This window comes from Lampris incognitus, chromosome 4 (assembly GCF_029633865.1).
Source record: "Lampris incognitus isolate fLamInc1 chromosome 4, fLamInc1.hap2, whole genome shotgun sequence".
Classification (NCBI taxonomy): Eukaryota; Metazoa; Chordata; class Actinopteri; order Lampriformes; family Lampridae; genus Lampris; species Lampris incognitus.
In genome coordinates, this window is record NC_079214.1 from 37,193,981 (window position 1) to 37,210,908 (window position 16,928).

At 42.7% G+C, this 16,928-nt stretch overlaps 1 protein-coding gene across 1 annotated transcript in view; it reads left to right on the forward strand.

The window, feature by feature from the left end:
• Positions 1-16,928, forward strand: part of si:ch211-186j3.6 (neural-cadherin) — a 666,499-nt gene that overhangs the window by 199,579 nt on the left and 449,992 nt on the right. Inside the window, 3 exon segments of the mRNA XM_056278708.1 lie at positions 5,520-5,711; positions 7,200-7,425; positions 10,119-10,323. Coding sequence (XP_056134683.1) covers positions 5,520-5,711; positions 7,200-7,425; positions 10,119-10,323 — 623 coding nt within the window.

A 16,928-nucleotide genomic window follows, 5' to 3' on the forward strand; every position in this document is an offset into this window, starting at 1 on the left:
GTGAAGGGGTGTGAATACTTTCCGGATGCACTGTACGTTCTCGTCAGCGGTGGCCAAGCACGGCGTGGAGCACCATATTGCCACCGACGGCCCCCCGGTGGTCTACGCACGTGCTCGGCGCCTTGACTCTGCTAAGCTCGCGATCGCCAGGGAGGAGTTTGCCACCATGGAACGCCTCGGCATTATGCGCCGCTCGGACAGCCCGTGGGCCTCCCCCCTGCACATGGTTTCTTAGGCTGACGGCTGTTGGCGCCCCTGCGGCGATTTTAGTTGCCTGAACAATGCTACAACCCCTGACCGGTACCCCGTCCCGCACATACAGGACTTCTCTGCCCACCTGGCGGGGGCCACCATCTTTTCCAAAGTAGATTTGGTGCGGGGCTACCACCAGGTACCGGTCCACCCTCGGGACGTGCCCAAGGCAGCGGTCATCACGCCATTTGTACTCTTCTGAGTTCCTGCGGATGCCCTTCGGTCTCAAGGGGGGAGCGCAGACATTCCAGCGGCTGATGGACTCTGTGCTACGGGATATGCCGTTGTTGTTTGTTTATTTGGATGACATATTCGTGGCCAGTGCATCCGCGGAGGAGCAGCTGATGCAGCTCTGGCAGTTGTTCGAGCGGCTCAGTGCGCATGGACTCATAGCCAACCCAGCCCAAGTGCCAGTTTGGCCTGTCATCCTTCGACTTCCTCGGCCACCGCATCTCCCCGCAAGGAGCCGTTACGCTTCCTGCCAGAGTGGACGCTGTCGCCAGTTTTCCACGCCCCCGCACTGTGAAGTCCCTGCAGGAGTTCTTGGGCATGGTGAACTTTTATAACAGGTTCATTCCCCACGCAGCTCACCGCATCCCTACAGCTCACCACTGCCTCCCTCAGTCCTACGTCCCCAAGAATCTGCTGTCGGTCAGGTACGTCTTCATTCGCCACGACATCCATCGTACCCCCCTGCATTCCCCCTACAACGGGCCCTTCCGCGTCCTGGAAGCGGGGCCTAAGAACTTTGTGGTGGACATGAGGGGCAAGCCGGAGCGGGTCTCGGTGGACCGTCTCAAGCCTGCCCATTTGAACTTGGGTGGGCCAGTCGAACTGGCCCTGCCCTCGCGGCGTGGACGCCCCCCTTCTCAGGCCCCTGGCTCAGCCTTGGCCCCTGCCCGGGCTCCGGCTCTGTCCCCTGCCTCTGCCCCCACCCCCATACCCATTCAGCGCAGCCGTTTTGGCTGCCTGGTCCGCCCCCCGAGACGTTGACTGTTTCACTGAGGACTGTTCGCCTGTTGGCTATTTGTGTTTCACTGAGTACTTTTGTGTTACATTATGTTTTGCATTTTTTCATGATGGTGAATTCTGGGGGGGACTGTGTGGTGATACACAATTGAGGGTAGATTCACCAGGGGCTGCTGCTCCTTTAAGGCAGACGTTCAGAGTGCTGACGTAGGCACTGCTTAGAGTTTCCGGGGGGGAGCCATGTTTGCACCAGCCTAGCGGTTAGCTGGTTGCCATGAGAGATTGTGCTGTATTGGTGTCGTTTTGTGTGGCGGGTAAACGGAATTACTCCACTCGATCTCTCCGTCTCCTCATTCCTGCACTTCCACAAGGTAATATTTTCACTTTTTAAATTTTGCTATTCAGGTTTGACCATGTCTCTCTGAAGTTTGAATTGTTTAAAAATAGTATTATAGTTGTTAAAATTCTAATTTTGGCATAATTCGTTTCTTTACAGACATACTAACATGCAATGCATTAATATCTCAATTGGGTATTTATTTTGACAGAATATAGTTTAAAAACTGGCGGTCATTTTGACCGCCCGTGGTCGTTTTAGGTAAGAGTGAAATCCCGGTCATTCTAGTGTACAGAAGGGGTTTCTGTGTAACTGACATACAAAGGTTAACAGTGGTGCAGATTGTGCACACTTACAAAATCTCAACAATATGTTGACTGTATCTGCATGGCCATGTACAAGCTACACAATAGCGGAGGCAGAAAGGAGCCCGTAGATTATACGTGTGTGTGTGTGTGTGTGTGTGTGTGTGTGTGTGTGTGTGTGTGCGTGTGCATGATTCATTTTGGCATAGGGTCGGCACCAGAGCATAAGGAATGGACAGGCAATCAACTTTGACGTGTGGGGGGCATTTTGTTCACCTCACATAGCTTTTATTAAGTGTTCAGTTAACACTGTCATGTTTCATGAAAGAAATAAACTATGACAGAAAGGTCTACATACATACTGTCACTTATGCACACAGGTGCACATGCACTACATCCACACAACCAGGGGTTATAAACTAAGATACAGAAGGAGAAATCCATTCAATATTTTGCATTTAATTCAGTACTGCAAGATGAAATTCTACATAATGAATAAACCAATACATTAGGCCACATCAAAAACTGGTACGCATAATTAGCTATACAACCATATGCGCTCATCCAGAAACATAGCCACAATTACACAAGTGCAAACAGTACCACTCTTAGAGCCATTTTCCCAAGGTGCGTAAGTGGATTTATGAACTCACCACGAGAACAGTCTTAAGTTTTACACATCACTAAGTTTTAGCTTTGTTTACTGCCAAGAAAATGTCCACATTAGTGCCACTCACCTAATGTAACATAAGTAACTATAAATTCAACCTTGTAATATAATTTATTGGCCGGTCATACAATGTGGATATGTTCGTCGTTTTTAATTAGCTAAATGGGATTGTTATTTTTAAGAAGAAATTGATTCCTAAATGTAAAATAGCCCTGTTTTGTGCTTTATTTTGCATTACAGTGTTAAGTCTTCCATTATCAAATTGAATGACTTAATTGTTAAAGTATCTGTTATTTTATTTTTTTATCAGGGAAAGAATTCAGCTGAGGAGGCACAGTGACCTCATTGGATCAGCCTGTACCCCCCCTTAATGACAATGCTGTTTTGGCATACCACTATGTACATTAGCGTAGAATGATTTATTAGCTCCGCCGGTCGAAAGCCTGGAGGAAATATTGCGTTTAGTCGTGTGTGTGTGTGTGTGTGTCTGCAGCTAATCTCGCATACTACTGGCCCTATCAGCCTTTTTTTTTTTTTGTGCACAGCTGTGACTGTATGATCTCATGGTTGTAGTGATTCAAAACCTTTCAATCCCCCCCCCTCCCTACTGCCACTCCCTCTCATGATTCAATTTAGGTTGCTTGACCAACACTGCTGTAGCTGCCCGATCTGAGTCAACTGTTTATTTGAGTTGCACATGTGCAAAGTTGATTCAGATCAGGCAGCAACAATGTCAAAACATGTATTCGGGTATCTCTTGAAAGTTAACGAGAAGCTGATTGTCTTTCGCAAGTCAGCAAATCATTCACTGCTGATCTCAGCAAAGGAGAACTGGAAGAACACTGGATGAACCAAAAATAACAGCTTCTGTCTTTATTTTCATAATATAATAAAGCTGGGTAAACCGTTTACACTTGCACATGCAAAATACTTACATCTACAGCTGACTCAGATCGGGCAGCGACATGTCATTTTGATAATCCAAAAAATGCAAAAGTTATAAAGACACAACTTCCTCTGCTTTGTTCGTGTGTGCGTGTATCTGTCTGCTGCTAATCTCGCATACTAATGGGTCTGTTAACCTAATAATTTTTGTGCACAGTTATGACCGTATGATCTAGGACCTTGTTGTTGAAAAACCTGTTACATAATGAGTGCTAACTCCTCAACTGGCTTTTTGTCTAAGTCCGAGCACCGGAGAAGGACAGATACTCAGGCAGTGCCTCCGTATTTTCCCTTCTTTGGTAGGCAAAAAAGGGGTGGTTTGTCACCAAAAAGGGGAAATACACCTGGCAGGGATCTGCACTCTACTGATTGCTCTCTTCTAGTTAACAGGGTAACACTGCTCCTTGTTCCCCAAAGCCCCATTGTCCTTTTGTCAATTATTTCTGAATCGGTTATGACCACAGAGAGAGAGAGAAAGAGAGCGAGAGAGAGAGACATACACACACACACACACACACACACACACACACACACACACACACACACACACACACACATGCACACACACACAGAGTGTAAACTCAGGTTGAACTGCTACACAATTTTTGCTCAACTGCAAGATATAGTCGGTGTGATTGTTCTCCTGTGTCTTCCAGTGAAGTTTTTTTTTGCTTCCATTATTATTTGCCCTTTCTCCTATCTAATTCCACTGATATAGACAATTGCTTGTCAGTTGTGTGTATACGTTTTTCTTTTTTCCCGCTGCTCCACTCTGCATTGTTTTTCTGCTGTTTCCATAACAACCAGCAAGTAATTTCCTTGGCTCCAAATTATCTGTCTTAATTCTGTTCACTTGGCATTTTCTGCTCTTTTTCCTTGTTGCATGTTTCTTGTCATTTTAATTTGATTGCACCCCTCTAGCTATGACCCCTTCCATCGCTCTCTCTCTCTCTCTCTGTCTTTGTCTCTCTTTCTCTCTCTGTCTGTCTGCCTGTCTCCCTCTGTGTGTGTGTGTGTGTGTGTGTGTGTGTGTGTGTGTGTGTGTGTGTGTGTGTGTGTGTGTGTGTGTGTGTGTCTCGCTCTCTCTGTCTGTTTGCCTGTCTGTCTGTCTCTGTCTCTCATATCACTCAATTTCTCTTTCTGTCTCCATCTTATTGTTACCTTCTTTCTATTTCCTGTTTCATTTTTTTTCTTTAGAGCATTATCGTCCAGTCCGTAAGCTGCTTGCTTCTGTTTAGTCTGATGCACCGGCATCATGCAGTCATATTAATAGGCCTAAAGTGCTGGGCAGATAAACAAAACATGCTATTTACTGCATTATTACTTATTTTGTTGTGCGACTAACCAAATCAAGGCTGCTCCTAAAACATCGTCAGGTACCAGTTTATTCAATTGTTGACAAATCATGGCCCCAGTGCCCTAATTGATACCGTCTCTCTCCTTCTCCCCCTCCCTGTCCCCCACACGGTGCAAATCTATAATGCTGCAAGATACACCTTCCAGCAACTTCTGGGTCACCTTTTTTTTTTTACCTCGTTTGCACCAGCCATACAGCCTCTAATGATATGCTAATTACACTAACTGTTGGCCTTTGTGTGTGTATGTGCATCTGTGTGTGCATACAGATATAGATAGATAGACTGACTGTGTGGACTGTATTGTAAGAGGATCTATAGTTTAATATATAATCAATCTTTGATTGTGTTCAAAACCACTCAAGTCCACTAGTCTCTCGTAAATACTGTATAGCAGACTGCCATCTTTTTTAACATTTTCCTATCTTTTACCTATTAATCTCAAAAATGCAGATATTCTACTTAATAGCAGCATGTTTTGTCCTATGTGTTAGAGTCTGATACTTATCATCATCTGCATTTGCAGGAGCGAAGGAAATTAAAGGATAGATGTGAGAGAGTTCACGTGAAATAGTTAGGTGATGGGGAAAGATTCACACCAAACCCGCTTTGCCACCGGCATGGTCTTTTATTCTTAAGATGTCTCCATCTCTCTCCATTTCCCTGCTGTTCTGCCACAGGTCCAGACTGGTATGTGGTGAAAGTAGAGTTGACTGTGACAGATGTGAATGACAACGTCCCAGAGTGGGCTATGGTTCCAGCCCCTTACCTAGCAGTGGTTTCCCCCGATGCCCCGCCGGGCTCTCTGGTCTACAAGCTACATGCTCTGGACAGGGACGAGGGGAACAACGGAGAGGTGGAATACTTCCTGTCCGATGGTAGGTCATTTGCTCTCACCTAATTTGGCTCTGCACATGGTTTCAATTCATATGAGACCAATTGCTGAAGTGAGTACATTGGGGGGTTTTTTCATTTGTTTTTATTGAATGCTTTTTCTGTATTTTCTTTCTTTTGTGAGTGGGTTTCAAATTTGGCTGGCAGAGGGGAATGGAAATCAAACTAGAAAATCCTAGAAAATAGGTTTTTATCTATACTGGATGCCATTTGAAATGTGCCTGTTGTCATGAAAAAAACATTTTAAGTGCATGTGGTTATTTTGTATAATCATGAAAACTATTATTTTTCACTCAGAAAAATCATTGTATTTCATGTTGTGTGCCTTGTAACGAATTTGATTGCCTATTTTGGAGTCTTTTAAACAGTTGCATATAAAGTGAATTTCTCCAAGCTTCCTTGGTGGGAATGACATGGACTATGAAGGAAACACAAACCTGTATTATCCTTCACTTGCCTTTGTTTCAGTTGTCATTTTGATGATCACCTAGACCTCTAATAAGTAGGGGCTTTTCAGTAGCCATTTTTTGTCCCTATTACTTAGCATTGGGTTTTTAACTCATTTGAGGCAGCAGAAGTGTGTGAGCGAATATAATTCATTGTGTTGGAGTCCCATCCACATTAACCGCAAGCGTGACAGCTCTAGTAAGGCAGTTTGGAGAAAAGAACCTTGAATTTTACCGTTATTTTGTCAAATCAAGCGTTGTTTGCATAGCATATTCCATACACAAGTACAACGTCAATGTGCTTGAAACAATTACCACAGAAACACAAAGCATGACAAACAAAGCATTGAAAATCAGCCATAAAAACAGCCATCCCTTTGTGTTGGGAAACGCTTGTCTTTGAGCTTTTATGAATGAAGTCAAATAGTTTTCCCAGATAATCATAATCATATTAGGGGTGAACCACCACCATATCTTACAGGCTCAACACGTGTTCCAGACAGATGGGGGGTGGGGGCTGTTTACAGTCTTCTGGTACAGCACATGCAATGTTCAACTGGTTGACTCTAGCCCCCCCCCCCAAAAAAAATAATCAAAAACTTAGGATGGTTCAGTGGTTGCTATACACACCGCTTTGTTTAAATGGGACCCTGAGTCAGTCATACAGCAAAACAGTCATTTAGACTGACAGAGAAAATTAGATTTCAAAATGTCACCATCCATTTCAATTATCTGCAAAACATTCTTAAACAATTAATTAAACAATTAATAAAAAAGAAAATAAATTGGTGATTCAAAAAAATCTTCACACATTTAGACCTATAAATCATTACCTGCCAACTTCAAATTAACTATAACATATATATATGCACTGGTTCCATGAATCAAAATTGTCACCTTCGTCACATTGCTTCCAGCTGAGTACTTCCAGACTCTTGGCTGGCCTAGCAGCTGCCTGTTATCACTACAAATAGCCAGAGTTCATACTGGTGGGAGAACATGTGTAACCTGAGCATCTTCCCACAGGGGGTGATGGTCGTTTCGAGGTGGACAGGAAGAGTGGCCAGGTGCGAACCACAGGGCTTCCCCTGCAGCGTGACAGGGAGTACCAGCTAAAGGTGGTGGCTGCCGACAAATTGGGCAGCCGCAGTGTACCGGCTGTGGTCTCAGTGGTAGCGGGAGCCAGGCCTCCGCAGTTCACCAATGCATCCTTCACCATCTCCATACTGGAGAATACCCCGGAGGGACAGCCGTGAGTACACCCAGACACATAGGGCAAAACGCAGGCTCAGTCCCATGGGCAGAGGATTAGTTGTAAAATTGTTCAGGACATGATTACTCACATCACATTTTCATATTGAATGCATGTGTTCACACATGCTCGCACTGAACCGTCTTTATATTAACATTTATCTTCACATTTCTATGAGATAACTTTTCTTAATGCTCTATGCTGATTCCTGTCTGTCTTTATATGTTACACACTATGTAAATTATGTTACTGTAAGTCATTTCTGTCTTTCAGAAACAGACCAGTTGATTCAGCTTTTCCTTCACCTGGCTATGCCGGCCTGGCTAACTCCTTTGATTATCAACTCAGGAGGAGGGGGGCTCACTATTCCATGAGAATTAGTTGAACTGAATTTGCATAATTTAATTAGCAGGATTTATTGTGGTGATCATTAATAAATCAATAATGGTAATACTAATAAAATGATAAAATCTTGAGGAAGACATTCTGACACTTAAATTTAGTGGAGACATTAGCCTGCTGTTTCCACCCAAATTTGCACTTATACTTTGGCCCAATTATGATAAGAGTATTTCCCAATAAAGAAAAACACAATTTATAAGTGTTGAAACAGCTATGTGTGCATAAAAAAATAAAACAAAAACAAAAACAAAAACAGTACGTATGTGCAACTGTAGTATATACGGTACACTAGTTCATACTCTTTCACTCTGTCACAAAGACACTCAGACAATGTTCTTTTAGTGGCTTTTCATACCCAAAGGAGTTGAATCAAGTCCAACTGGACTTGGTATATATCCGTGAAGACGTTTCGCCTCTCATCTAAGAGGCTTCCTCAGTTCGTGCCTTTCTGACTAGACCAAGCTAGTCTGACTGGCTGGTGATGAGACTCAGAATTTATCCTCTTGGAGTTGTTGTCAGAGCTATAGATGTCCATGGCTCTTTGTGTCCCGATGTTTACCAACACCCATCGCTAAGACCGTGTACCACACACCCAAAAAAGCAATCTGGTATGTGCTGTACAATGCAATGAGGATTGCACTGACCTATACATAGGAGAAACCAAACAACCACTACACAAACGGATGGCTAAACACAGAAGGCCAAACTCCTCAGGACAAGACTCAGCAGTCTATCTACACCTAAAGGAGAAGACACACTCCTTTGAGGACAGCAACGTACACATTTTGGACAGGGATGATAGATGGTTTGAAAGAGGGGTGAAGGAAGCCATCTATGCGAAACTGGAAAAACCATCCCTCAACAGAGGAGGAGGTCTGCGACACCACCCATCTCCCACTTACAATGCCGTCCTTTCATCTCTACCCAGGAGACTCAAGAAGCCTAGCCTCCAAGAACAACAGTCGGTCACTAACGGCTCCAACGACTCTCATGACCACTGAATGATGAAGTCGAAACTAACACCCCCAACGACCGTCGCTGCTAAACAAATGCAAATCAATAGCTCCGATGGCGACGGGCGCGGCTGGACATCGGAGCACAGGAGAGCCACGCATATCAATAGCTCCGATAACGATGGGCGCGGCCAAACATCGGTACACAAAAGAGCCACTTATATCTATGGCTCTGTTAGCGACGGGCTAACAGAGCCATAGATGTAAAGGATAAATTCTGAATCTCATCACCAGCCAGACATAAGAGGATAAATTGTGAGTCTCATCACCAGCCAGTCGAACTAGCTTGGTCTAGTCAGAAAGGCACGAACTGAGGAAGCCTCTTGGATGAGAGGCGAAACGTCTTCACGGATATATACCAAGTCCAGTTGCACTTGATTCAACTCCTTTGGATAACCATGACCTGGATGAATGAGAACGTTCACAGACATGGCTTCTCATACGTTTATGTTCCACATATTTTTGTGTAACAGATTTCCATGATTTGATGATTCACCTATGCGTTAAGTTTGTGGTGTTCTGCTACAAACAGTTTTTCTGTGGAGTGTGATACATTAAATACGTGGGCTTCCAACTCATACACATTGAATTTTACTGCCAATCAGTGAGACATCTGTCAAAATGTACACAGGATGCTGCCACGCATTCACACATTCACACATTCACATACATGCGTGTGCACATGTCCACTCACATAGAAACACAAAAACAAAAATACACTTACATGCACAAAAACACAAGAATTCACACCCAGCAACACACAAATTGGAACACATTAATGCAAGCACAAGCACACACATACACAAACAAGGTATAGCTGTTTGTGCTAATGCAATGCTGTAATGACTCAAGCTACTTCACTTTGATTGACATATTTGGTAAACCTGTAAAAGGTATATTCCTTTCTGTTATTTCTACTCATATTTTGTTTTGTAATACTAACAAATAACAAGCATCCCTTTTGTTTTATCGTTGCACTGGATGTTTTCTCCCTCGTTCATCCGCCTCTGTAATCCTGTTTGATTTCTCTTTCTTTTTCTGTGTCATGCTGTTATCACACAAATGTAAAATATGTGCCCGGGTATCACTTGATAATTACGTGTTGACATGCAGTACCCTGCTAGATACTAGCCAAATCAACCATGTCACGTTTCAAGTTCGTAATCTAATTGACTCTTCTCTGTTGTATAGAAGTTTACTTACAGAAGCCTACTCTCTGCTCTCTTTTCTACTTATTTTATCCAATCATCTATATCCACTCTCTCTTTGTCCTTCCAGTTTCCTGGTTACACCTGCAGTTTCTTTCCAGAAAGAACCAATCAGCTACAGCCTCCTCATCAATCCCAGCAGCCTTTTCTCCATTGCTGCGGAGACGGGTGAAATAAGTCTGACGCGATCCATTGATTATGAGAGTGACCAGCATCGTTACCTGCTATTGGTCCGAGCCAGTGAGGGTCTCAACAGCATGAGCAGTGCAGCAGAGGTGGGTTTGGGTGCATGTGTCTTATGTGGGTGCATGTGGAAAATTATTTTCTGTTGAGAGTTTGAATTCAGTTCAAGTAAAACCAATAAGCGCCAACTCTGATGTGTGCATGAGTGTCTGGAAACAGTGTATGAGCAATGATGGCAGCAAATAAAACCACTGCAAATATCACCTTTTGTGAGAGCTTATTAGTATTCCAGGGGTCTTCCTCTTTGTCAGAAAATAAGAGGAGAAGCCACTAGGCAGCCCCAGACTTTGTTGTTTGCCAGCTGATGAGGATTTTACTGTGTAACGCTAGCCATACTGAAATCGGCTACCATATTTTCCGGACTAAAAGCAAGGCTCAGCGTTTTCGGTTTTTATTTTTCAAAGCCATCCAGCATGCCGAATTTCGCCACAAGAGGACACTGTTACATAATCTCACATGAAAAGGAACAATTTTTGGATCCGTGGAAACATAAAATCCGGGTGAAAATCAGTTTAAAAATCTGGGTATTGTTTGGTGAAAATCGGTAAAAACCGAAAACGTTGAGCCTTGACTCTAAGTCACTGTTTTTGTACTCGTCTAGCTGGTCCTGTGATTTGTATTCTAAAGGGATTTATACTATATAATATAATGTAATATAATGTAATTTTGTCGGACGAATACACTGCATTTCAACTAAGGCTACTAGATTGAACTGTTTAATCTTTTGACTAAATTGAAAATACTGTACTAGCGGATTGCTTTGGGATCCTGTGGGCAAATTTCACGGGAGTGGGTGGTTTTAACTTTGTTGCAAGCAGGAACAGGCGGTCGTCAAAAAATAAACTGCGGGTCCTGGGGTTTAACTAGCGCTAACCAGAAAGATGGAGTCAACAAATGAAGTTGACAAGAGTCTTGATGCATGCTCAATAATCCAGGTAAGGGAATTCCAGAAAGTTGAATTAGTTCATCTGGTCACAATGTTTAGTGGCAGAAATGTTGACTCATTTCAGCGAGGATTGCCTTAAACTTGTACCTGAGTACGATTAAACAGTGTGTAAGATGGCCAACAACAGAAACCACCTGAGATTCAGCCTCAGGTGCAGGCAGAACGGGCTTACACCTAAGAGCCTGCAAATGAAATCTTCTGTCAAGGGCCACTGACCTAGCAAGATCCTCCAGAAATCACAGAGCTTTGAATGAACGGATGAGACAAACTAATTTTACCAACGACACTTTGAAAGGCAAAGAGGAGCAGATCCAATATGACGCATCAAGATAAGACCACTTTCCAACATGTGATTGAGTTCACAGAGAAGACTGGTCTAGCACAACATGAAACATGGAAAACCAGGTAGCAAAATAAGTTTGACCTGCTTGGTACGTGCCACAGACATTGGCAGACAACAGATGGTGCCCTCAACAGTAGGCAGAGAGATGGACGCCAGACACATGCCGGTGATGTGGACAAGTGAGTGAAAAATATGTCTGATGCTAAGGGGCTGAATGTTGTTGTCACGCCGAGGCAAATCCTGCTAGTGGAATTGATCACAGCCACGGAATCAACAGTCAATAACAATAACATGGCAGACCTGGAAGCGGAGTAACTGCAGACGAAAGTTTCTGTCTGCCTCAGCAAGGTGAAGGCACCGCCACCAACATCAGCAGAGATGAGAGGAAAGCACTCAGGACTCTCAGTAAGGATAATAACATTATCCTTCTGGCAGAAAAAGGTAGATGCACCACTTTATTAAACCAGACAGACTATCTTGAGAAAGTTATGATGTTACTTAGTGACATAAATACTTATGAGCCCCTGAAATTAGATCCATGTGGTGGTTAAAAGAAAAAGATGATAGAGTGTCTGAAACTGTTAGAACAGGACAATGCTATTGACAACATTTTGCACCATAGATTATACCAAGGGGAAGCTACTCCTAGTCTGTATGGTTTACCTAACATACATAAACAGGATGTGCATTACAGCCTATTGTTAGTATGATTAACTCAGTGACCTATAACATCTCTAAGTTTCTGGCATCTATTTTTAACCTATTGGTTGGCAATAATGAACATCACATTCAGAACACTATGGGTTTTGTGGATAAGGTGAGGAACATTATTATGGAGGAGGATGAAACAAGTAATTCCCCGTTACTTTGGACAGTCGACCCCAAGTATTTAAACTCATGCACCTTCATCACCTCTACTCCTTGCATCCTTACCATTCTACTGTCCTCCCTCTCATTCACGCATATGTATTCTGTCTTGCTCCTACTGACATTCATTCCTCTTCTCTCCAGTGCATACCCCTACCTCTCCAGGCTCTCCTCAACCTGCACCCTACTCTCGCTACAGATCACAATGTCATCCGCAAACATCATAGTCCACGGAGACTCTTGCCTGATCTTGTCTGTCAACCTGTCCATCACCATTGCAAACAAGAAAGGGCTCAGAGCAGATCCTTGATGTAATCCCACCTCCATCTTGAACCCATCTGTCATTCCAACTGCACACCTCAACACTCACACTTGCCTCATAGATATCCTGCAACACTCCTACATACTTCTCTGCAACTCCCAACTTCCTCATACAATACCACACCTCCTCTCTCGGCACCCTGTCATATGCTTTCTCTAAATCCAAATAGACACAATGTAACCCCTTCTGGCCATCTCTATACTTCTCAATCGACATTCTCTGTTAAGGTTTGTAGAACGAACCCAATAGCGACAACACAAGACAAAGTAAAGCACCAACCTGGCAGGACTCGTAGAGGAGAGCCGGCCGGGCCTGGACAGAAGGGGGAGGCGCTTCAGGCGGAACTTGAGAATAGCTTCTTAAAAATGGGAAAACGTAAACTGCCCCCTTAATCCGAAAAGGAAAAAAAGTAAACTGCTCCTTTAAAGTCCGAAAGGGAAAAAACGTAAACTGCTCCTTTAAAGTCCGAAAGGGAAAAAACACAAACTGCTCCTTTAAAGTCCGAAAGGGGAAAAAACACAAACTGCTCCTTTAATGGTAGAAGTCCAACCGAGTAATAAGATCCACAGTGAGAGAGGAGAAATTAGAATATCAAAAACTTGATCTCAACTAGAAAATCACGATGGGAAAATCCAATGGGGAAAACACAAAGAGAGTTCTTATCCGAACAAGCTCTCAAGGAGAACTGACACAAGGGAATAATCAAACAAGCAAAAACACGGAGAATACTACAATCTGTACTCCACCGGGAGACACAGAAATGTCACAAAACTCGAGACGAAGAATTTACTCACGGGACTGTTCAGGACGAACTCGCGACGAGTTCTGGAAAGCAAACAAACTTATACTAGAGTGGTTAACGAGTAGATAGGCTGCAGGTGTTTCAGACGCGCCCCTCCCCCGCTCTCATTGCTGGTTGCCAGGTTGGTCAACAGACCGAGCCCTAACATTCTCAAAGCAAACATCACATATGTGGTGCCCTTTTGTGGCATGAAACCATACTGCTGCTCACTGATCGTTACCACTTCTCTTAACCTAGCTTCTATTACTCTTTCCCATATCTTCATGCTGTGGCTGATCAACTTTATACCTCTGTAGTTGCTACAGTTCTGCACATCGCCCTTGTTCTTGAAAATCGGTACCAGTATGCTTCTTCTCCACTCCTCAGGCATCCTCTCACTTTCCAAGATTGTGTTAAACAATCTAGTTAAAAACCCCACTGCCATCTCTCCTAACATCTCCATACCTCCACAAGTATGTCATCAGGACCAACTGCCTTTCCCGTCTTCACCCTCTTCATAACTGCCCTCACTTCCTCTTTGCTAATCAATGTTAACATTAACTGGACAGGCCAATAATACTTGAGATTTGATGAGAAAATGATCTGACACAGCATATATGGTTGGCAAGACATTCAGATCAGAAACAGCTATTCCTTTAGATAAAACCAAATCAAGGGTGTTACCACTGCATTGAGTCAACTCTTGAACAAACTGAGCAAACCTAAAAGTATTAACAAGCACCAGAAAGGCTTTACTTATAGGATCAGCAGCCTTATTCAGATGAATATTGAAATCACCAAGACTTAGAATCTCATCAGAATGAGTACCAGGACCTGAGACAAATTCTCAAAATTCTTCAAGAAATAGTGAGTAACAGACAGGAGATTGATAGAGTATCACAACGTGGACTGAGCCAAGTCTATACATGGCTGAGGGAGATGGACCAAGAACAAGAGCCTCAAAAGACTGGAATTTTTTATTCAAGTCTCTAAGTCAGATTGAAAATAGATTTATATATTAAGGCAACACCCCCACTTTTTTTATTTGCCTGAGCTACATGGGCATATGTATAGTCAGGTGGGGGAAGCTTCATTTAAGGGAAGGAAAACATTTTGTTTCAGCCATGTTTCACATAACCCAATCATATCGAAACTATGTTCAAGAATCAGATCATTTATTAGTAAGGCTTTGGTAGACAATGATCTTATATTTATGAAACCAAATTTAAGCATCTTGTGGAAGTGGTCAGTAGTAGGCAGATCTTTAGAGCTACCAATAGGTGAAATATTAATTGGAATTAGACACCTTGTTAACAATTTTGACTACCAATGCTTTGGACGATATGTGGTCACACTTTTGATAACATTAGATGTTTGCGTCTGTAGATTATTAGGTACTTCATTGCATATTTCACCACCACCAGTGGTAGGAATCAATTATTAGATTATTGTGATTCGCATTTAGGAGAGGAGAGCTTGGAAGCAACACAGCAGGGTAGGGAGATGGTCTCAGTGTTATAGATCAAGCTATCAGTTTGATTACTTACACTCTGAGAAGTTCCCTGTTAAACACATTAATTAAACTAGTTGACTCCACATCTGCACTAGATTTAAACCAAACAGGCTCTCTAATCAATTGCAACCTGCTGAATTATAAGTCCCTAGTGTCAGACTAAACATAGACAGTTATCTATATTGCTAGACAAAAGAGCGGCGCCGTCCCCAGTAGGGTGAATACCGTCTGCTCTCAGCAGGTAAGGGCAGGCCGAGAAAGAAGGCCAGTTATCAACAAAGCCAAATCCTTGCTCATTACAAACCAATACATATAATTATATGAAACCATTTACAAAATGTATATTGTATAGCCCTGAATAAATTCAGTTCCATTAAGATTAAAAATAATTACTTTTATACTGTTTTTTTCACCAAAAAAAAAAAAATCAACATGTACTGTACAAAGGGGTTTTGTGCCCCGTGTATGCAGTAAAGGTAGACATGCAAATGGGTTTTTTTTTCTTTATATTTGTGGATTTTCTTGTGAGTCTCATGACATTTGCGTTTAAATCTGTACATATTTTCTCAAGGTAATTGACTTAAGAATTGCGGTCATCCCCATCACCTTGGTGTTTTGTTCTGCACTTTGCATTTCACACCCAGGCTTGTTGTGGGATGTCAATGCCAAGTAGAGTAAAAAGAAGAAAATTCCCAGGGAGAGGAGCAGATTTTACAGTTAATGAAAAATTAATCCAGTACAGGGCAACATGATGTGAAGAGCACATGATGTCAAATCATTTTACCAGCCTTTTTTAATACAGAAGCAGGTTCCACCCCCTCTTTCCAAGGCTCTGCCTCCGTGTCCTTGTAAAGTTAAAAGTCAGGAAGCTATACCATGTAATGCCGAATTGTCTCACAAAGCGAAAGTGTAACAAAAAGCAGATGAGAGAGTAATATTTTATCTCCATCAGTATTTGTAGATCACATAGTGTGTTGCGCAGGGAGCCGAAAACTGAGAGCAAAGATTGTGGAGAGAGTGAGGCTTGTATAATCCTGTCCCAAAAGTGCAGTGGGTCCTCAGAGCCGTTTCCTCTCCTATTGTGTCTCACCACCTGGGACAGATCTGTTATGCCTTTTAATCAAGATATTGATAAATTGCCAGTTAAGGAAAAAGTAGTGTCAAGTTCAGGGGCTACTCTCTGTCTAACCTTTAGGAGTTTCTCTTTGGTAAACGAGATTCCACTTTGGTCACTGAAAACCACAATAACAATCAAACACAAACAAAAGAAGTAGTGGCAACACATTTTGGCTGACGTCCAGGGCACCGACTTGAATGATCTGTTACTCTGCAAATCTGCAAAATGAAAGGAGCCTCATCTTTCAACATTGACAGTATTCTAGCACACATTGGCCAAATCAGCCAAATGGGAAAGGGAAGATCAGTCTCCTGTAAATGCCCATTCAGAGTTTGGACCTGAATCATGTGAACTCATCTATAGAAGAGGGGGCATAGAGGGTCCTCTTGCAATTTGAATGGAGGCCGAGCTCTTCTGCAAAGGGGAAAAACTTGGGGAAAATCCTCAACGCAGATTTGACGGAGACTTATCAAAACAGATGTCCTGCTGTTATCAAAGCAAAAGGTGTTTCTATAAAAAATGTATTGAAAGATGTAAACAATGGGAGCCATGTTCTCAACTTTTAATGCATTGTCAGAAATTAGCTGCCTGCTGCATTGCACCTTACTTCTTCTGCATACTCTTAACCATGAAATATTTTCTTATAACAAGTGTTTTAAAAACTATTTGAGAACTCAGAGGAAGGGGAAAAAAAGGGTGGGGCAATTGTACAATGGTTGGTTTTTGTCAATTTGTTTAACAGTGAGTG